Source organism: Dermacentor silvarum, chromosome 1 (assembly GCF_013339745.2).
Source record: "Dermacentor silvarum isolate Dsil-2018 chromosome 1, BIME_Dsil_1.4, whole genome shotgun sequence".
In the NCBI taxonomy this organism is placed as follows: Eukaryota; Metazoa; Arthropoda; class Arachnida; order Ixodida; family Ixodidae; genus Dermacentor; species Dermacentor silvarum.
In genome coordinates this window covers 196,097,361-196,120,402 of record NC_051154.1, presented here as the reverse complement: position 1 = coordinate 196,120,402, position 23,042 = coordinate 196,097,361, and the positions used below count along the sequence as shown (strand labels likewise).

Sequence of the window (23,042 nt, the reverse complement as noted above, 5' to 3'; positions counted from 1 at the left end):
CGAGCGTTACCATTGGAGAAACAATATTGCTACCGCTTCTCGGTAGTTGTAAACACGTTTTCTAATGACCGAGACTTTCATCTTCATTTTGTTCTTAGCAGGCGGTTTAACCTTCTAAATTATTGTACTTCACAAGACACGAAAATAGGCGATAAAGCGCTGCCGCATTGCTTCAAGAGTTGTTTTACCATATATTGACTATCCCCAGTTGACAGTTTCTATCTTCATAGGCTGATATACGACTGGTCAGTTCCACAACAATGGTACCTCTAGCGTTGATAACGGGCAGTTTAAATTCACCGCAGTCGAAATGATTTGTTTTGGCATGTCGCTATCACTAGCAGTACTTCCAGAAAGCATACAGTCGGTGAAAATGTTTTTTAGTAGTGTTAGAAACAATGACACAGGATACAGCTCTGATGTCCGACCATTTAAACTACTACTACTATTGTTAAACAACAACAACAACGACGAGGACAACAACAACAACAACAACAACAACAACAACAACAACAACAACAACAACAACAACAACAACAACAACAACAACAACAACAACAACAACAACAACAACAACAACAACAACAACAATAATAATAATAATAATAATAATAATAATAATAATAATAATAATAATAATAATAATAATAATAATAATAATAATCCGCGCAACTGCGGGTGGCTCGACAAGCTCAGCTGGAGCGTGCTAGATGAATGGCCGACACAGGTCAGGCAGTACACAGTGCACGTCATAATCAGCCGGCGGGACACAGCTGTTGGAAGCGCAAGTGGCCACAAGAAGCAGCGCTATGCTCTCCAATACTGACCTGTATGAAGTGGCTGCTGTAGAGGCGCTCCCGGATGCTTCCGAAGCGCACGAACAGCACCAGGATGTGCAGCAGATAGGCGCTGAACGACAGCCGGCTCAGCGCCACGAACGGACCCCACGACAGGAACCGGGCGGGAATGCCTGCGCGCAGCGATGAGGCTCATGATGGTTGCAGCGCTGCGGCCGCTTTCGTGCGGAGTGCAGTTGCGATACCCTGCGGGCCCACTGACGGACATTCATTTGCCGGGTGTTAGTTCCGTGCGGCACCGCCGTCGACGGCCGAAGGACGAGAAGCTCCCGGCTACGGTAGCTGTCACGTTCCAGTTATTGCGAATAGCTTCTTTGGTTCTTTCGCCTGTTGTCGTGGTGGATTTCAGCGCGGATTCAAAGGCGCCCGTGCAAAGGACACGGTGCTCTCGCGCCACCAAGTTGCGGGGCGCGTTCGTCGCCGAACGCCAACTAATACAGCTCTTTGAGACGCACGTGCTCTCACGCGGTAGCTTTGGGGCGTCTGAAGGTTTACATGCTGTGGTGGAGCGAGGACAGCCTTCTTCTACCGCCACCCTATAGAGCCCCTAAGGCGGCTCTATACTCAGGGACAACGTATCTTGGCAGCTCAGGCCCCTCGGTTCCCTTTCTTCTACCCCCCCCCCCCCCCCCCCCCACACCACACACACACACACACGCGCGCGCGGTACGCACGCGCACGCGCACGCACGCACGCACGAATAGAGAGAAAGAGAGGATAGCGATAAATTATTAGGCCTACCGTTTATTTTTTCCGCGTACAGTCGCCTCAAAAGCCCTGTTTATATTCGTCCTATAAAGCTGAAGGAACTACGCCGTGTCAGGATAAGGCGCACACCCTGAGACCATGACCACTTTTCATCTACGGAGGGTCAGCTTATTCACTTGGAGGATATCGTGAGCATCAGCGCTTTGAACTCCTGGGGCCTTTAACAGGTGGTACTCTATCATTTTCACATGATGCCACCTCACGTCGCAACTAAGATCAAATGGCTAAGATCAAATGTAGTCGCAACTGAAATTTATCGTAGCCAGCCGATATGGCTGTTCTCACTAATTTCTCCTGTTCTCAATTCCTGATGACTGTGTACGTCGATTACATGTCCCGATTCACACAGACGAAGAAATCACTTTGTATTGCGAAAGGTCTTCCACTCTACGATGGTAGTTTTTTTTTTTTTTTTTTGGTATATAGAAAAAGTTTGCACTTGTACCACGGCATACAGGATGGGACAGAGCTTTCCGCATCGTGTATGCATGGATCAAAGTAAGGGTACATTTGACTCCTTTAGAGCGACGACATTATACGTCTGCGATGTGTGAAACAACAACTCTACCCAGTCGCGATCAGATACACATGCAGGGAGGTGAACTATCCAATTTGTTTGGAATGTCCAGCGTTCAAAACAACGGAAACCTCGACAGTGGTTTGGTCACCAGGCGTTAATTTTTCACTTTATGAGGAGCTTTTCGATAGTGATAGATAAGGGTGCTTATGTTGGGTGTGGGTGCAAGTGCCTGTTTGGTAACATTTCTTTCTTTTGTTTCTTTGAGAGCTCGTTTTACCTGTGCAATGCTGAGCTGCATGAATGGTGAAGCTAGACGACATTGTGCGCACTTTGAGTGAATAGCTCGATGTTCCACCAGGCGCAAATTGCGCATGCAAATCCTATTGTTAGTTCTAACTGTAGAGTGTCCAGCACCATGGAAGGACGGCTCCACATGAGAGGAGATGTTACCCGCTTCAAGCAGTACTGCACTTCCTCCTTTGAAGTATTTGTCTTGTTTCACTGCATTACTCGTAAGCGAAGTGTGAACGCAGCTTGCCGTGATTCAATTTGTGGTGTTAGCTCATTATTGCCATCTGCGAGTGGCATACCTTTCTGCGAGGCTGCTCATTGCCACGGCCGACAGATCGCTTGACTTCAAGCACGGCGCATACGTGAAAAAAACTGTAAATAACTTTTTTTGACCATCGGCAAGGATGGCAAGGACAGCGTTGGAGTGTTGTGACTCATGTGTGCACAGAGGATATAGGGGGATGGATGAGAAATTGAAGATTGCAGAGAAGACAGACGACCCGGGCAACTTGTTAAAGTAAATGATAAATGAAAAAAAGTGAAGATCAAGATCAGCATTCCTTAATCTTAAAATGACCACGTAACACGCCTTGAGTTGTCAACAGGCGCCTACGGAGAATATGGTGCCATATTTGACGATGTCTCTTCCCGGATGTTCAGTGTTGTAAATCAAGTGGTCCCTTGAGAAATTTGATCGATATCTTCAAATACATTTACGTTTAGTCGTATTTTGTGTTAGGTGAAATGGGCGCTTTGTTGTGCCCATTTTAATGCTTTACGGTGCAGAAATTTCAGCGTAACGTATACGCTCTAAAGTCATCAATCTTGCATGCATTTCATTTCTGCGCTGCGATCCCGGCATTTTTTTTGTCAGGTACGCCGTGTGCGTTTCAGCGTGTCATAGCGTTCCCGATTGGGAAGCAGCGTACGCAATGCGTTTAACAAAGGAAATGAACAAAATATTGATGGCGATTATTCCTGTAGCGCAAGCTAAACCATAAACGCCGTAATTTAGAGTGTATATACCCCAAAGTTAAGCGCGTTTATTTCGGCTATGTGAAAAGTGGCTAGAATGAATGCAAATGAAACCTGAATCAAATCTGCCTCGAGCCCGCAGCCTCTCGGTACTCAGCGCTGTACGTTGCTCACATGGACACGGTTCTTTCGTTGCCTGCTGGTGGTGGTGCCACATTGAGATAAAAGCCGATCCTTTATGTCTCGAACGGGATATCTCAACTACTCAGACACGCTATATACCGACAGAGCCACGATATGCAGTTTTTAAATTTTCCTTTCACACCATATGTCTTCGAGTGTCCTTCTGTGCAAACAGACAGCGATACCTCATGTATTCGTATGGGTGCAAATTATCACAGTCCATACTTTTGCCAGAAACTTGTATACATATACTGCCCCCCCCCCCCCCCCCCCTTTCAGTACTCTGTCCTTTTCCGAGGGTAATTTCCATCTGCATTAGGTAGCAAAAAGAAAAAGAAAACCTTTGGCAAGAGACACAGGTCGTGTCAATATCTATGTATGTATGTATGCACACTAAAATGCATCCCTCGCTGTGTCATCTCACTGAGAACTTCTGATAATAGAGGACGGACAGTAGTCATCGCATGTGTGCCTCGGGAAAAGTCACGGAAGAAAGGCTCACGACTAATTTGCGGTTTTCGTGCGAGGCTTTATTTTTGTGTACTCTGTTGACTTTGTGCCTTTATCTGAGCTGCAAGATTTGCCTTTGTTCATTTTTTATAGCTTTATGATGTGCCCGCTGACCGCGGCGTACGGCCGTTTGGTCGTGTCAGCTTTATTTCCCTCTTTCGCTCGCTCTTCACACCGAGTACACGTGAGACTGAGCGGGCGCGCATATTTTCGACACAGTTCGACGCATCATGGCTAATGTCAACGTGAAGCGTATGGCGCATCTTGTCGTTGAACTTCTGGAGCAGCACTCGCTGGTTTCGTGGATATTTTATTGTATATTTGTCTTCTCCCACCAGAAATGCCGCAGTGTTATCCTTGACTCTTGTTTGCGCGTACATCATTTTATTTTTGTTGCTGCGTGCTAAACTATAACGAATATGCAACGGTTGCTACTTATCTGCAGACTGTGCAGAGTATGACGCGCGTGAATTGTCGAAAGGGCTCTGCCCTCGCCCATGCAACGGATGCCCATTATCTTCTGTAGCTGTGTAGGGACAAATATTACGAGAGAGAAAGTAAACTAGATGCGTCTTCTCATGAGCAATCAGGGGTTCTACCAGATATATTTGCAGTTTCTGTGCAGGCCTGCGCACCTTCCATTAACCATTATGATATGATGTGTAACAACTCGTGTGAAAAGATAGATAGATAGATAGATAGATAGATAGATAGATAGATAGATAGATCCGTGCATTGGTCAAGGTAAGACTTTCGTGCTAATAAACCCAAGGTGGGCAGTGGAAAGCTGCCATTGGAATCGTATATGTGATGTCGCGGCGTACCTCTTCGGTCGGTGCAGACGACGTAGGCGACCCAAGCGACGAGCAGTCCCCACGCCGTCTTGTGCAGAGACGCGTAGAGGGCCGCAACCGCTGGTCCGGGCAGCAGGCCCTTGTGCCACTGTTCGACCCCCAGGAGAACGGCGAAGCCGCATCCTGAGGCCGCTGCCCAGCCGGCGGCGCGCCACGCCCCACCGGCCCACCGCGGGGACTTCTTGGCGTCCTGGCCGAGCCGCCCGGAGGAGCGCAGCAGGTAGGCCAGCAGCAGGCCCAGCGAGAAGGCGCCCGCGTGCGAGAAGGGCCTCTTGAACACTTCCGTGTGCGTGCGACGAGACTTCCTGCATGACAGAGAAAGCTGGTTCCGACATTGTGCCCGCACAGCGCTCCGTGGCGCGTTTTATTCCGCTGCAGCCTCAAGGTATGCGCACCGGGTTGAGCAGAAACGGCGTATAACATACCGGTATCACGCAGTTAAGATTAATAAATTGCCTGCTCCTTAGCAGCCCGACTGGAAAGGAAATTTAGTGATGGACTTTCTACCCAGAGGAGGTGGAAATTGCTTGCCACAGGCGGATATATAGCCTCGCAAAGGCATTCCGGCTGTTCCTACGGTCGAGTGTCTTCTTTTAATGTGTGCGTAGGGCTAAACATGCCACAGCGTTAAATTAGGCATGAGTATGTTTAGTACGCTAACAAGGAATATTAGCCACGTCAAGAGGAGTGCAACAGATCAGGCGAAGAAGAGGTATACGAAGCATAGTGTAAGAGCCTAATGGAATATGCAGCTAATATATTTGATCTAGTACTAGTGCCTATTTCCATTTTAATAAATCACGCTATACCGCGATGCATTTCATTGATAAAAATGCGTGCCCGAAGTAATTTTGACGCTTTCTTTCTTGAAACTCGCCCGCTGCCGCGGCTATGGCGTTATGCTGTTGAGCACCAAGACGAGGATTCGATTCCCAGCTGCATCAGTAGCATTACGAATGGAGGCGGAATGTAAAAACGCTACAGTACCGATCTTTGGTTGCACAATAAGATCCCGAGGTGATCAGAATTAATACGAAGCCCTCCATCCACAATGGCGCCCCTAATAAATCTTGTGTTGCTTTTGGACTTTAAATCTCATTAAAATCAATGTATACTGAAACTAGCTTGTACTGTATGAAGTATGTGTCTGTCTTCTGTTAATATATGGAGTCTAGCTCCAGCGCTTCCTCCGCCACTGACGATTTTCCTGCTACTTGTAGTCGGCTCAGAGGTCGTCATCAGTTATTTGTTTGTTGAACTTGTGCAGTGCGATCTGCTCTGTTTGCTGCTATAAGTTGCCCGGTCCTCCTCTCTCGTCGTGCACACAATGCTTCGACATCAGTGCATGTGCACGACGGAGTGTGTGCAGCAGCGTGTGCATGACTTTTTGTTCTGTTTGTGCTGCCCATCGCTTGCCACAGGTGATCGGTTTAGTCCGCGCAATTTACGAAAGCTACTTCTTTTTTGGCTTGTACCGGGTGATTTACCGGTGCTTTTGCAGCTCGTAAAAGCAACTGCTTGGCCAGAATTAGTGTCAGTGATGTCAGAGGTTGCCATCGTCGTCACGGCATATAGCATGCGCGCGCGCGCGCTGATGTGTGAGTGCGTGTGTACATGCATGTACGCACGGCTGCACAGATCAAACGTTAAAAAGGTCACATGATTTTTTTACTAATGCGAGCATCCGTTCTTTTATTCAAATTGAATAATCTGCATTGTTTTTTATTCAGACAAGTTTTTGAAGAAGGCGAAATCTGCAATAGCAAAGTCGCTGAAAGTCTTGCTGTGATTTCAAAAACAACGCGTTTCTTGTCAGTCTCAGCTGTTCCAACTTTGCCGCTGCTGCTACTTGTGTGCTGAATCTAAAGCTAAACCATCGTTAATAAAGTGCCTACGTATCCCACAAGAGGCGTGTGCTCAAGGAAAGCACTACAGCAATACGTGCTACCCCCCTCCCCGGTTTTGTGCACGAAGGATTGTTATGAATATTGAGGTTCGCAGGTTGACAGGTGTGATACAGCTATCTGAGGACGTATAGCAGAGTTAAACTAGCAGTGGGATACACAGGGCCAAACGTGTACGCAGCCAGTGACAGGCTGCGACGGCGGTACCTGAAATAATCTCCCGAACCGAGTATTCCTTATCAAAATGCCTCGTATGCAGTACAATGACTCCGTATATATGCATATACTTTTTGTACTATTTTTTTGTACTCCTAAAGGAATATAGCACAATATGTAGTGCAGAATTGACACTGAATATTTGTCAATTGGGCAAGAATAGTACAGAAAATGTATGAAATTCTTGAACTGCATGCGGATACTTTTCAGCAGGGTTGGAATGCACAAACGTACATGACGTCTTCCGCGAAGTATATGGCAACAGGGTAGAGGTCGCTGTATAGTGTCTGCAGGGCGATGTACACGGTGCACGCCAGAACCATGGCCAGTGTCAGTGCCAATCCTGCCTTGGGCCACCTGCAAGGACACACATGTACGCGTTTTAGGCGCAGTGAAATATTCGAAGCCATGCTTAAGCATTGCTTTCCGTGGAGATTAGTATATTAATATTGCGCGATCTTGATACTTGTTCGCTATGATTTTTCCCCCATGATTACCAGGTTATTACTGGAGCCAGGTGGCTTTACTGAAGCCGCAGGAACCGTCGTTATTGCACTGCGTTTCCGTAACAACGCTGTGCACGCTTTGTGGACTTTTACTTCGTTAGAAGAATGGAAGCTTGGACTATAGTGGTTACACATTAGGAACGGTGAAGCAGCGCGAGAGACAGGGTCAGATTGGAAGACGTATGGACACACGCAGGGGCTGTTTGTGTGTCCAAACACGCATGTCATTGGAAAACAAATTCTCGTCAGCCTAACACTTTAAATAGCAAAGAAAGTGGACAGAGAACCAGCCGTAGGTGTAGCTTATTTGGTTGAGCTTAGTAATCGTCCTGCGCAAGTATAGTGAGCTCGGTTCCCATTGACGGCAAGTTTTATTTTCTTTCATTTTCATTTTCTCTTATTAAACATTGCAGGATCGTCGCAAATTTAACGTTCATTGTGAATTATTTCGGCAGTACAATTCGAAAATTCATTCATGTATTTCCTCGGCTTCATTGCCGCTTAGACACCGTACCGCATACTGTATTCTATATGGTATACATATACGGTATGTACGATACACCTATACCGTATCGCAAGCTTTTCCATATACTGAATACTCCATACGAAATTCAGCGTAACTGCAGCGTCCGTGCACATCGTACTTCCATTAAATTGGGACTTGCACCAGCGGCCAGGCCGTAGTTTCGTCCGTGGCGTGTGTTTGAAATGTATTCAACTGCAACTTACAATTGCGACTTGTAGAAAAAGAATGCACACCGTCGGCTGCACAGTCGGCTGCACTTAAGCAAGTATTCACTACTCTTGTATGAGAAATACAGCGACTCCACCCCCATCTTGACTGCACGGCTCCACTACATCTACCTGATTTGGCGGGGCCGTAGTTACACATACAAGAAGAATAACACTACGGATCAAGACTTCAGACATTACGACGTCTGCAGCTGCACAAGTCACAGCTTTGCGCGGTGCAATACAGTCTATCATAAAGTCTTATAGAGTGAGTGAGGAAAACTTTATTTCGAATCAGAACAATTCGCATCCGGCGAGTGAGTGAGTTCGAGCACCCGCCGAGGTTAGGGCCAAGAGTTCTTGTCTCCCGGCGGCTTCCTTGGCCCGCTGGACTGCCCAGAGTTGGTCTTCCAGGTTCCAGCTTAGCAGCGCGGCCTGCCATCGCGCGCGGAGGCTGTCGGTGGAGGTCTCGCTGTCATTATCGTGTATTAGTTCCTGGCATTCCCATCACATGTGTTCTTATAAAAATAGTCTTGTAGTCTTATAAATAGTCTTATACAAAATGGCCCGCTTTTTGTGACTCAAAGGTGGATTTACTATATGTGCGGAGTCAGAACTTAGACATGGTTCTCATGGCCAGTTGACATGGGAAACCATGCAACCTAACCACTAAGTGTAAGGAAGACGTCATGAAATTATTTTTAACCGGTCACCTGGCCATTGCACCATCAGTTGCATGATTGCGCAAACAACGATACTCGAACATAGCACGAAGAAAAAAAATAATAGGGTTTTACGTGCGAAAACCACGATCTGATTATGAGGCACGCCGTAGTGGGGGACTCCGGAAATTTAGACCACCTGGGGTTCTTTAACGTGCACCTAAATCTAAGTACACGGGTGTTTTCGCATTCCGCCCCCATCGAAATGCGGCCGCCGTGGCCGGGATTCGATCCCGCGACCTCGTGCTCAGCAGCCCAACACCATAGCCACTGAGCAACCACGGCGGGTAGCACGAAGAAGATCACTGCGTTGTAATTCCCTATTCAAAGACAAACACTGCGAGGCAGCTTCGTCTTCTGGCGCGCACACTTTCATTGGCCGAGTGGAATACACCAAATGGGTGCACTAGAATGCGCACACTGAACCCATCGCTTCAACTTAGATGTACATCCGAACTGCTCCAACGTGAGACATATCTTGTGTGTCGGCTGATGGACGCAGGAGTCACCCTCACAAATCCATATGTAACACTCATTGGAATGGCTGATAGTGCTTGATACGATGTCTGGGACAGCGTAGAGAGCGTAGACCACTTAATTTGCCGCTGTACTTGGTTTTATTATAACGAAAACAGTCCCCCTCGAACGCATTGGGATGACTGGACGATCGTCTACTATCCATTCAGACGCTATACTTGAACAACAACCTCACCACTCGTCAGCCCACAATGCAATGGAGACAATTTTTCTTTTAAATACAACCGACATGTGCGAACGCCTTTGACTGCGTGGCACTCTCCGCACGCGCGCACGCAGTCACCGCCTTTTTCCTCCGAGGTCTATATATCTCTCATCTTTCTATTCGCTCTTTCCTCCCCCAACGTAGGGTAGCCAGCAAAACACTCTTTAACATTTCTGCACCCCCCTCTCTCTTTCTCTGTAAATGAAGACATGCGGCTCACAAGTCAAGAACTGCAACAGGATTGATCTGAGGAAGCTTGAGAACATGATTTGTTTCTGACTTTTTAAAACCTTCGTTTTAAACTCTCCGTATTCTGCGTTAGCGGTGAGTGGCGAACGTGTCACAAGTGAACTCACCTGACGAGAAGGATGACCGCTGGAGTGAAGCCCACCAGTAGTTGCAAGTCAGCCGCGTAGAACCACAAGTGTGGGAGGCACTGCGTTTTAAACAAAGCCACCGATGCCGCATCTGTCAGGGCTGTTCATCTCGGAGGGCCTCTTGAACCAGCCGCCGACAGGCGTGCCTAAGCACAGGCGTGCCTAAGTCACAGGTGTACTAAGGCACTAAGTAGAAAGTAAGTCACAGGTGTACTTAGGTAAAACTAAGTAGAAAGAAGAAGGGACAGCTAGAGCGCCCTCACCGGCGCTCTTTCTGTCTCTTCTTTCCCTTAATTTTTCGGCGCCAGATCCATATTTCAAGCATGAACCAACTGGCCCAACGTCGCATTCGCCTGGCACTCGCATACAGTCTCAGCTAGCACCAACACGGTAAACTAACAACTCTTTAGGCAGCCGAGCGGAGAACGCAGATTTGAGGCCCTGTGAAGATACGCCCTGGTGCCTGTGTGCATGTTCTATAAAGGCAAAACGTGTCGGCTACGGCCTTGGTAAATTTTAGCTATGCCTCCACTAAGATCGGTGCTCAGTACCTGCGTGGCGCGCCACAGTGCAAGCGCTTGCGTGACTTTTCAGTGTAAAATTAAAACGGGCACTCACTAAAATAAAGAAGAAAAGTCAGCTTGATGTTAGGAGCCCCTGCGGGTTAGGAGCCTCTCGTTCGCAATAAAAGAAAAACACAAAACACGCATGGGGCTCCCATCGCTTCACAGCCATCGAATGTAAAATGTTTGTAAAGTTTTCTACACATGCTATCTTTCCAATACCGTAGATAATTTTAAGCATGAAACATGTTTAGCTCACTGCGGAAGTTATTTACACATCTTGACGTCGAAACCTGCTTCGACAGCTGCTTCGGGAACCGACTGTCCGTGTCAAGCAGTATTAGAAGAATCGGATAATCCGCTGCTTGTACGTTCTTCCCACGAGAAGGCGACGAAGGCATTGCTGAAGTTTATTCATTCAAGTGACCTAGCTGAACGAATCTAATGTTCCCGTGTTCTTTTTAACACTAAAGTGTCTTACGCTTGGCTCCACCGAAAGTCTGTCCCATCTACGTACGTCACGCAATCCACGAGATGGCGATACTTGCCGTCTTGTGCCTTTCTAATGGTTAGGAAAGTAGGCATAGCAAGTTTATAAAGCTTTTACTTTATTAAAGAAATTTGGCAATTCATGACGTGTATTTGTTGTAATGCGGATATTGAGGTATAATTCGTTTCACCACTGAGTAATTGCGTAGCAAAAAAAAAAAAAAAAAAAGCCTGGTAATGCCTGGTAGACTGGTCATCTATGATGATAGTAAAGATGGTAGTGCGTTCTTGGCGCGTTCGTTACGCTTTTTCGGAGGTGATCCCCAACAACCGTCACCGTTCGGTGGCGCCGCGACGGCTCACCTTTCAACATGTGAATGGGCGCGCGCGCGTGATGCCACCGGAGCTCTGACAGTTTCGCCACATACGCACTCACCGTCGAGTCGGATATACCTATGACGCCTGGTAACCTCCGGGGTGCTGTTTACGCTGCGCAGCAGCACAGGCCTCGAGTGCTTCCTATCGCTGCCATTGCTTCGCCCTTCGAGCTAAACTGTAATTAATAAAAAAGACTGCACTTTTATGGCCTTTTATGAATGTGCAACAAGGTTACCACTGGTTCTTAGAATACACGTTTCACTTTCGTGTTACGACCAGTTCCTCGGTAAGAGGATTCAACCATTTGTGTGTGTGTGTGTTTCCTTTTCATCTTTCTGTCTACACTTGCCCCTACCCCTGCGCAGGGTAGCAAACTGAATGTTTGTCTTCCGGTTAACCTCACCCTTTTCGTATCTTATTTATGCCTCTCTTACCCGCCGCAATGTCTAATTTCCTATGGTGTCCCGCTTGTCGCGGACTTGATTTCGGGTCACGACTGACGCATTACGGTGCGGCAAAATGTATAAATGCTCGTGCACCGAGATTTGGATGCACGTTAAAAATAACTTCAGATGGCCAAACTGATTACGGAGCCATTCTCAACGGCGTTTCGCATAACGCTCTTAGCAGCTATCGGAGAAAAAAAAAAGCGATTTGTAGCGGTGGCGGCTGAGTTGGTTTTGAGTTGGTTTTGCACAAATCGCACAAGAAGTGATGAGCTCCAGACACGGCCGCTGTCTATATGTGAATGCACCAGAGAACAGATTTATTTCAGACAAGAGAGGCGTCAAAATTCGGAGCCAGATACACTGTAGCAAGGTGTGGGCATACCTACCTCTTACGACGCCTGTGTAAGAGGTCATGGTCATGGTCGCACTAGTCGGCACATGGTCATTCATTTATGACCATGTGCAGACTAATGCGATCCTAGAAGCTACGTGAATATACATAGTATGTTCTCGGCTGCAGAGGTGCTCATCCGATTTTGCGGAAACATTTATGCTGTATGTAACCTGCTTTCGGCTATGGCTTCACAATTTTTATTTTATTTAAATACTTATTTTTCGGGGAGCCACGGTGTCATGTCGGAGTGCTCAACGATTGCACGAGTTCTGTGTATTTTAAAGAGTTCAACTCTCTTAAGTGGCGTGATTTATATACATCCTGGAGTAAGCGTTTGGATTATTATTATTATTATTATTATTATTATTATTATTATTATTATTATTATTATTATTATTATTATTATTATTATTATTATTATTATTATTGCCACGACAACGACACTTCACATAAATTGACATTTTAGGCAGCGATCACGTAGGAGTGTAAACATCGAGGATTCGGTGAGCTCAACACTACTGTTCGCAGTCATTCGGTTGAGGGGAATAGAAGAGACACTGAAGTCTGGAGATTCTTGCGAGAAGCTATTACGTTATATCCTATAATTAGTAAGTATGACATGTTATAGTTACTTTTGTTTATCTTCTCTTATATGTTCCCTCTTCTTCACGGAGAATCCTCTCAAGGGCTGGGGAATTTGAACAGACTCTTTAGTGCAATAGATAAGTGCATTTTGGTGAAAAGCGCCGCTGAGCAGCTGTACTACATGAGCCTGGTAGTACAATAGCTATTGCATCGTGCTTCTTGTAAGCAATTACCAAGTTGGCATCGTTCTGCATAACTAACATACATCACGCAGCTTAGTTCACTTTCAAGTGTTGCTTGAAGATAAGGCCCACTATTAATTGTTGCGCACCTGTTCGTGTCGACTGCTCAGAATCTTCTCATTAGGGTGAAATCGTCGATAAGCGAGACTTCACTGCGAGATGAGCCAAGAGTGACTGCCTGCTCATCGACGGAGCGTGCTCGAAAGAAGACTGTCTCCATCCAGCAGTCTCCACTGACTGAGCCCCCACCTTTAGCAAACATGGTGTACAGATCCCGCTCTCTGTAGATGAGTGTTACTGCATCAACTTTGTCCTTTAAAACTTGCGTTTTCGCAAGAATGCGCACAAGTTTGGTGTTCATGAATTACCCTTAGCTGATACTGACAAGAAAATTACGTGTGCTAAGATTCGATCGCAACACCTACAGCGTATACATATTCTATGGTGGGGTCGTTCTTATTATTCATTCAGCATTGCCTTTGAGTCGTCGTCACATTCAAATGTTCCTAGTTGCCGCTTACTGCTGGACTAGGTTTTTTTCCCTTGTAATAACCATTATTGCTCGGTGCAGGCCGTCATATCGTTTTTAAAGTTCATTAAAAACACATCAGCCAGAGCGACCGCAAGAAGGAATAGATATAGGTACATGGTGGGCGGGAAGCGTGAACGGGGTCAGGTCCGCGCTATACGAGTATATTCCTGGTGTCCCGACTCACCGCAAAACAGGAGTACCGCAAGGTTTCAGCACGCACGCAGTTAAAAAGCCAGACACATTCCCCCACGCAACACGCAGAAACCGTACGGTAAGGTGTGTAGCACGTTACACGTGATGACATCGGGAAGAAAAAGAGGAGGGGCGGGGGAGTAGAGAGGGGTGTTGTTGGCAGAAATCGCCGATGGATGTGTTCCGCGCTGCTGCCTTCTCGCTGCACGAAAGCTCACGATTTCTCACAAGGCCAATCGGAGAAACGAAAGAGGCCGTCCCAGCAGCTCGGAGAGTCGAAAAACCATCGTCGACCATGCCCTCCTTCAGCAACGGTGACTCTGTCATTGCGCTGCGAACGTCGGAACGACTGGAACAAGGACGTGTAGATGCATGGCTGGATGCCCGCAGATCATTTCAGTCTCAATGGTTTTGTGAAGTAGCGACTGATAGGAAGGCGCGCGAGCAAGGATGTACCGTAAAATATTTAACCAGAATATACGCTTTCTCTTTCGCCGCTGCTTGAGGATTGTTTTCCTTCTTCCAGCGTGTGCCGTTTACACGTGAAGGGCCATGAAGGATCATGGCACGACAGCCTGCCCTCGACGGGGACTAAGTATATGGGCGCGGGAAAAAAGATTCAAACGCGAGGCAAAACAATTTCGGGGCGCTGATACTTTCGCGAGTTGGCGCTTGCGATTTCCAAGCCGAAATGTGCGCGAGCAGCTAATCCTCCAAGTTGCCACGGATTTTGTATTGTGCGGAACGGCGATGGTCGGCGCAAATAGACCGGACGGGAAAGGACATATATAGACAAGAATGACTCGGGTGTCCTTTATATATCCCACGCATGTATTTTAGTGTCCTTTTTTGTACCGTCTTATTGCGCTACTCTTCGGCACTTTTGTTATGGACCAACTCGCCCAATACAAGAGAGAGAGAGAGAGAGAGAGAGAGAGAGAGAGAGGAGAGAAGAAAAGGCAGGGATTTCGACCAGACGCCCGTCCGGTTTACTACCCTACGAAGGGAGAAGTGGGTTGAAAGATGAAAAAAAGAAAAAAAAGTTGCAGTGGCTTAGCTCGGCTATGCCAGGATATACGTAGCGTTAGCAAAGGTTCAGCTGATTATTCTTAGCTTATTCTTAAGATTATTCTTAAGATAAGATTATTCTTATAAGTCAAGCTTCTCCGTTCTTCTGCGCTGTTGAGCAGCATTTGCGCTCTCCTTCTCCATGGCTATACCACACTGGCAAACGCCAGTCAGAAGCGCAGCGGCTCCAGCGCAGTGTCAGACGGCGACTGCACAGCGAGCGCGCGCCGGCGCCAGTGCGTCTACCACGGCTACGACGTCACTCCTCTGGAATGCGCAGACCGGCGGCGGTGAGTCGCGCGCGGCGGCGGAGTGCGCGAGAGGTGCCGGCTCCGGTGGCTCCGGTGCGCAAGCCGTGTGACATCACTGATCCTTGCTCATGCGCAGCACGGCTCTTGATGTGCCGCGCGAAACGGGCTTGGCTAGGCCAGTGTAGCTAACGCTACAAAAAACACTGAGTATGCGAGCATTCGGATCTGCACATCGATACTACAAGCCCGCTTACTCATGTCTGTCGACTTCAGGAACTGCAGTGCCGCACGTGTCGCCCTCCGAGTTTTCGACGCATATGGCAGTGGTCCATGTACCTTTGTGAACGAGAATGACCTAGAGTCCAGGTGATGTAACGTGGTGCGGAGCAGGAAGTTCTGCTCGTCGTAATGGGGATGGATTTAGAGTGGGTGTTTGAAATACTTCTCACACTCGCAAGTGTCGGATGAAGGTGTGCCACTCATCCCAATGTGGAACGAATAAGCCTTTGTGAACGCTACAGCCAGCCGTGGCATGGTCCTCATGGCATGGTCCATACAGAATTAACAAGAGCTCGCGCGCACAGTCCCATCCGAGTCTTGTGTTCAGCCGTGCGATCGTTAATGTATCCTTTGCATAAAACTAGTCGCAACGGACTATCATGCGCCACATATGCCATTTCAGCCGCTTCTCGCTGCGTGGCCAATCCCAAAGCTACGAGGCGTAACAACGCTTGCACCCTGATACGCCTCGCGATCAAGTGCCCCTTTCTAGGACACATCATTTTATATGTACTAGACGCTTTGTCGATCGACCACATCCGATACTCCTCGTAAAAAATAATAAGGATGTTTACTTCGAAGTGAAATGTGAAAAATGTTTTCTACCTGAGAAAGTATTATTGCTGCATTAACACCTGTTGAATTGCGCGCTTGATAGTGAAAAATGGGTGCTGTACGAAAAATACTCGAAAAATATCTCACTTACGTAAAATGAAAAAAAAAAGTTTCTGTGCAATGTCGCACTCGGTGATTATGCATGGGATTTGAGTCTAGAATTCCGAAATTCTCTGCTCTTTGAGCCCTATTTCTGTGTTCTCAGTAGAAAATAATATTTCCGCCCCTCACCAATGTATCGAACACGCGCCTTTAACACTGCTCCTTGAACTGGTAAACATAAAAATTTATGACGTGCCGTATAGCTTTGTAAATTTCTTTCAAATATGTTGTCGGTTTGATGTTCACCTGAGACAAATAAAACAAGCAGTAAGAACTAACAATTATTCGTACCCTAATTGTTATCTTGACAGTTAAATAGTTCTTAAGCCAGTGTGCAAAGCGACATGCATATATGTTGGACGTGAAATTTTCAAGAATCAATAAAAGAATACAGCGATGTATTAGAAAAGTTAAGTCAGCGCAGAACGAAAAAGATTCAGGGTCAGAAAGAATGTAACAGTCTTATTTCACAGTTTATTCCATTCTCTCACAATCGTTAATAGCGGTTATGCCACAAAGCTCATGTACATGTAATAATGAGTTGCGGAAATGCCACTTAAGGAGGATGGGTGCGCAGGAGGCGAATAAATACGTTTTGGTGCGGTGTTACATAGTATATTCTCCATGAAAATAATTGCAACTTTTCAACTTGCTGCCTGTCAGCCAGGTTTTAAAATAACCTTCGTTTCACATTTGTCGTACTCCGCATACCTGCCGTGTGATGACTGCATTGTTCTCATTTGTGCGCGAAGGAACAGCGAGAAGATTTCACATAGTGTCAGCATTACTAAGCTTTATAACAGACCCAACGATATAATTATAAGCGATTAACCTAGTTTGAACGGTACATCACGCAACGCGAAAAACACTAAGAGAAATGCTAGGTCACGAGACTCTGGTGCTGTAGAATCCCGTTAAGCCAATTTTGACATGATAAATGTGCGCGCGACACAAAGATGCTCGGCTGACCATTCCACTGCGCTGCACGGAATTGCCACCAGGCGTGGTGGCTTCTCTTGGTTGAGCTTTTCGTTTTTTTTTCTTCGAAACGAGCCGTCGCGCGAACGCGCGCTGTCTTCGCGGTCAAGGGCAGAGGAGCCTCGTCGGGCTGCCGTGTCTAGCGTAACGCTTGGCCTGGTCGCGTTCGCTTTTGAATTATTTTCCCGCCGCTGGTATCATAGCGCTTGCGTAGTTCCGCTGAAACTGGCTGATCGATATTACGACTTTTCTCGATGGCCAACCCACTAGTTTCTAGAATTTGCTGAAATGTTTCTCAAGCCATGAGAGATATGCGATGGAAGAGCACTCTTCTGAAACCACTATATACTGCCCAGTATCAGGTCTGTAGCTGATCAGAGGACAGAACTCGCGGTGTTAGCTCAAAACACACGACCCGCACGACGCATGCAAGGTACAAGTTGCTCATCTTGATTACTCACCGAAAACGCAGTTTTAACGATATTGCACCTTCTGAGCTTTACTTTTGTCGCACAATAATCGTCATCGTTGCATTGTACACGCCTACACTATTTAGCGCGGTGGGGCCGTTGCTTTCCCGTATGTGACGTTTATATGCACCTACAGTCTATCGACGAGAAATAAACGGGTTCCCGCTGGTTGATGTTATTAACAGGAAGCACGCTCTAATGTAATGACCATTACTGTCGCAAAAACTAGTGCAGCTTTAGGTGGTGTAAAAGAGTGCAAGCTAAGCAACTTTCTCTGTGCCCCCTTCCCTTCACGAGCACTTTGTAGGTGGCTTGCGAATAACTGTGTATGTTATGCTTGAAGACCGATTACTGATTAGTTTGAAGCCACTGCCTGAGACCAGGACCGGCAAACGAGTGGAATTTTTACGTGAGCAGGACCTTTTGTGAGAGATATGCGATGGCAGAGCACTCTTCTGAAATCGCTACTGCCCAGCATCAGGTCTGTAGCTGATCGGAGGACAGAACTCGAAGTGTTAGCTCAAAACACACGACCCGCACGACGCATGCAAGTTGCATGCAGTTAGCTATAGCTAGCATAGATAGATGATAGATAGATAGATAGATAGTAGATAGATAGATAGATAGATAGATAGATAGATAGATAGATAGATAGATAACGAATAACGAAGCCTTTTGCTTTTAACAATTGTTAGCCATTGATCAGCGCGTTAATTATTATGTCATTGTTAGAGAATATTCGTCTTCGCCCGGGCACTTATAGAGAGAGGTTTACCTTCGTATTCAGAAATTCATCTTAACTTGAAGCCCACGCTTGACTTGATCTAAAAGACGCCTGGCGTAAACGTGCCCAAGAGCTCATTGCGCTTCCATCAGCGCGTTCACGACGGGCGCCATTTAGATCAAGTCCAGCATGGGCTTCAAGTTAAGATGCATTTCTGAATACGGGGGTAAATGAAGGAGAAAGCTAAAGGGAAGGTTACCACAGCAGAAAATCCGCTTTACTACTCTGAACTCAGGGAGGTAGAAAAATAAGAAAAAGAAAATAGATAGCGAGAGAGAGAGAGAGAGCACAGACACACGTTCACAGCCGGTCACGATAATCGCACACGATCGCAGCGCAGGATCACGAGCGGCCGTCCTTATAAACCTGATCATGCGCACCAATAACAGCGCAAATGCATCCTGTGATGCGCAAGGAATTATTGATAGACAAGCGCTACGTACATATATAAGGCAGAGTCGGACGCAGTAGCTACAAGTGGGAATTTTTTTTTATTTACTTGCGCTATATTATATACAGTATAAGTATATCAGCGTATAAAACCACCTATAGCCCAACCTTTGACGTTACTAAGCTATTGTGTGGCATTGAACTACCCTTGCTTTCGTAATCCCTTCAGTCCTTCAAGAAAGCCATCGATCACACCACAGAAATTCGATGGGAACCTTGACGCCGGTTGTTGAGTGCGCGGTTACAGTGTGCCTTTGCAGTCGTGCACGCCAGCGGCTGATCATGCTGTGGCTGCTCACTGAGAGACTGATGGCTACAACCGCAAAACACTTAGGCCCAGGTGAAATGCTGGTTTGCGTGCTCTCGACCGGCGTTACATGTACCCTTGATCCAATTCTACAGACGTTTTCACGCACCGAAACCCAATGCATCTGTGTCAAGCACATGTTGCTTGCGAATGCGCAGTGCTTCTTTCCTATTGCGTGTGGTCCGAATCACCAGCAAAAATAACAAGAAAAGTGATGTGCCACACATTGTGTCCTAGGAATAGTGCTTTTCCTTATAGCAGCGATGCGAAAAGTAGGATTACAACAGCGCTATGAGCATGCAGACTAAGCGCATCCTGTTCTTGTGAAATCATCTCCTGGATTTTCTCACTGTATTGCAGGGGCGCTCGCAGACATCGCTTACAATGCAGCTGCACCGCAAAATTCTTGGACCACTAGAAGTATGCGGAATATACATCAGGTGAGAACACGAAGTGCTGAACAGCCTCCGACGACTAATCGCGACAAAAGAACGTTTTCCTCCTAAACCAAGAGTTCTCTGGCCCTGCCGATACCATGTTTGAGTATTTTACTGCGTCAAACATTTATAAGGTAAGGAACCGGGTCGCCATTACAGTGAATCGGTAAGTTCGTTGCTCTAGAAAATGTTTGCATGTACTGGCGCTGATGTCATACACGACGTAAAGCCCCTTTTACACTATGTGGAAGCCAGCAAGGCTGGTGGGCAAAGGTATCGCGGTGGTGTTCGCAAGCGGGGGCATCAACGCGGAATGGGGCATGGTCAAAATCTTGTTTAACTTGTCCTACTTGCACGCTGCTGTCTTGGTGGCAGTAGTACAGAAGCAATGACTCTGCGAAACAGGTAGAAATTGTTGAAGCACGACGAAGCCGAGGCGGATATTGCGCAATGCCTCACTGATAATGAGAAAGCCGAAGCGCCTCTACAGCTGCGAGGGAACGGATGAGTGTATCGTAGGCACCATCGCACAGAACTCCCACGTCGCCGAGTAGCCCGAGGGTTACGTCAAGAGAGAGTTTGTACAAGATATTAAGAGGTGGTCGGAGGGCTATCATCATTGAAGTAATACTGCGCAGTGCGTGATGGAGAGATGGAGGAGGCACAGGGTTAGTTTAAGGTATGTGCATGAGGCGTGGCCCATCGAAAAGTGAGTTGCTTGGCGCAGTACTTGACTCAAGCACTGGTATAATGTATTGATTCCTTTCGCACGATTCTATTTCTTTCTTATTCACTGCTCTCAACCGGCCGATCATGGGGATAACGTAGGCGCATAGAGAACCATTCCGGTCACTGACAAGGCGCGAAAAGGAAAATAATTAGAAGAGAATCGTTACATTATGCCGGCCAGATTTTCCGTGAGTCTATCGCTTTTAGAATGTGGTTAAGTAGTTGGTAATTGTCCATTATTGCTTTGGAACATCTCAGTGGGATGCATGCACGTCTCCGATGCAAGCGGACGGCACGGACAAATAGCAGGGAACGCTAGGATCGAAAAATATGCATATTAGCATATACACTAAATGGATAATTTCTTATCCTACTCGTGGCTTTCTCTTTGCTATGGTATAGTACATGTAGAAATAGCACTTGAAAGTATAGTCCCTGTTTTTTCGTTCTCTAGCTGCAGTTGTAGAAAGCATTGCTATGGCAAGGCGCATGTGAGAAAACCTGTGTGTAAAGGAAAACGGGAGCAACAGGGCTCGAGCGCAGAGGAAAAGGACACCCGACGCAGTGAGATAGGAGAGGAACAATTTGACCTGGCCATTTTAGGTGGAGCGTTATTAGTTATGTCATAACTGCTGCTCTACGAGGTCTGTTAGAAAAGTATCCGATCTTTGGCCGAAGAAAAAAAAAACTCATAACTGGAGCGTTGGAAACCTAATCACCCTCAAAGTAGTCTCCTTGGGACTCCACACACTTCTCCCAGCGGTGCTGCCATTGTTGGAAGCATTCCGAGAAGGCCTCTTTCGGAATGCACTTTAGCTCAGCTGTCGTTGCAGCCATAATGTCCTCTCTTGTCTGAAATCGCGCTCCTTTCAATGGCCTCTTGATTTTGGGAAACAGCCAGAAGTCGCAGGGGGCCATATCAGGAGTGTAAGGAGCCTGTTGAACTACAGGGGTCTGGTTTTTCGCCAAAAAAAGTCTGAATCAAGTGCGAGGAATGTGCAGGAGCATTGTCGTGATGGATGCGCCAATTTCCTGTTGACCACAACACCGGTCTCTTGCACCGCACAGCATCACGTAGGCGACGGAGGACATCCCCGTGCTACTCTTTGATGATTGTTTGACCCTGTGGTGAGTACTCGTGGTGTACCACACCGCGGGAGTCAAAGAAAGCAGTGAGCATCACTTTGACGTTGCTGCGCACTTGGCGGGCCTTCTTTGGTCTTGGTGACCTGGAATGCTTCCACTGTGACGACTGGGATTTGGTTTCCGGGTCGTATCCGTACACCCAAGACTCGTCACCAGTGATTATGGTGTTCATGAAGTAAGGGTCACTGTTTGTGGAATCCAGAATGTCCTGTGAGACTTCAACACGAAGTTGCTTTTGCTCCACCGTGAGCAGCTTCGGCACGAATTTCGCCGCAACTCTCTTCATGGCCAAATCTTCGGTCATAATGCAATGTGCAGAAAAAGTGCTGATGCCCACCTCTTCCCCAATTTCTCGGATAGTCACACGATGGTCCTGCATCACCACAGCGTTCACTTCGGCAATGACCTGGTCATTTCGGCATGTTGATGGCCGACCGGAGCGTGGCTCGCTCTCCACCGACGTGCGGCCGTCTTTAAACCGGTTGTACCACTCCTTAATCTGTGTGCTGCTCATAGCATCGTCACCGAAAGCCGTCTGAATCTTCCGAATGGTTTCCACTTGGCTGGCGCCCAGTTTCTGGCAAAATTTGATGCAGTAGCGCTGCTCCAGTCGCTCCGCCATTTTCCTTGCAATAAAAAAACCCGACTAGAGCACTGCGCATTACCTCACTCAAAGGCTGCGTCCCAGCGACTGACGCTATCGGCAGGCGGGAAAAAATTCGCGCATGCGCACGGAGGTTCAAGGTCGGCTGATGCAAGCGCGCTTGTTTCATATCCATGAGGTGTTCGCAAACAAAAAATAAGGTCGGATGCTTTTCTAACAGACCTCGTATGGGCGCGCAAGCCGTGCTGCTGGAAACGAGGTTGATTGGTGGATACTTCGTTTTTCAACGTGGCTTTCTGTCGCTTGGCGCCGTATACATTAGTTCCATCTTTCAACCTGCGCGCATAGGCCGTATTTTGTAACGAGTTCTTTCCATTTTTTTTTTTTTTGCGCTTAGTCAATACTTCACACAACGCCATGCTCTTTCACCTGGATTGGCCAATCCGCGGGACGGATGATAAGAAATGAATAGAATCAGACGAAAATAATCCTCACAAAATACGGCCTAGGGACTTGGGAAATGCCAGAAACGGTCAGTGTAAGAATGCAAAATCATTCTTGGGCACCAAATTTAATTCACACCGTATTCTTAGTCGCTCATTTGCACGGCCACCCTCTCGTACGAAGATAAATTGTACTATCACTAGCATAGGTCGGCAAAAAAATGATGTAGATCTAACGCACATTACGGCAATTATGTGAAACGAAGGTTTTGTGGTAGTGGTTAATGAAATGCTCTAAATTTGCTCATTTCATTCCTGTGTCTTTGATGTAAAGGAAACTGGCGCGCACGTATGAATCACCGACTCACTTAGGCACATGACCTCATCTGCCTAGACTC

At 46.9% G+C, this 23,042-nt stretch overlaps 1 protein-coding gene across 14 annotated transcripts in view; it reads right to left on the bottom strand.

Annotated features, from left to right (window-relative positions):
* LOC119436607 (nose resistant to fluoxetine protein 6-like) overlaps nt 1-23,042 on the bottom strand; it is a 211,581-nt gene that overhangs the window by 137,773 nt on the left and 50,766 nt on the right. For 2 of the 14 annotated variants that reach the window (XR_007464436.1, XM_049659050.1), the window contains exons 10-13: nt 10,137-10,216; nt 7,313-7,435; nt 4,929-5,263; nt 828-970 (exon numbers count right to left, since the gene is read on the bottom strand). The exons of 9 other annotated variants lie outside the window; for them this stretch is intronic. Coding sequence is in view for 4 of the 5 variants with exons in the window: in XM_049659050.1 (XP_049515007.1) it covers nt 828-970; nt 4,929-5,263; nt 7,313-7,435; nt 10,137-10,216 (681 nt within the window). In the remaining variant the exon portion in view is untranslated. The remainder of the gene's footprint in view (nt 1-827; nt 971-4,928; nt 5,264-7,312; nt 7,436-10,136; nt 10,217-23,042) is intronic. 3 more of the 14 variants (XM_049659039.1, XM_049659055.1, XM_049659042.1) reach the window with 3 other exon arrangements.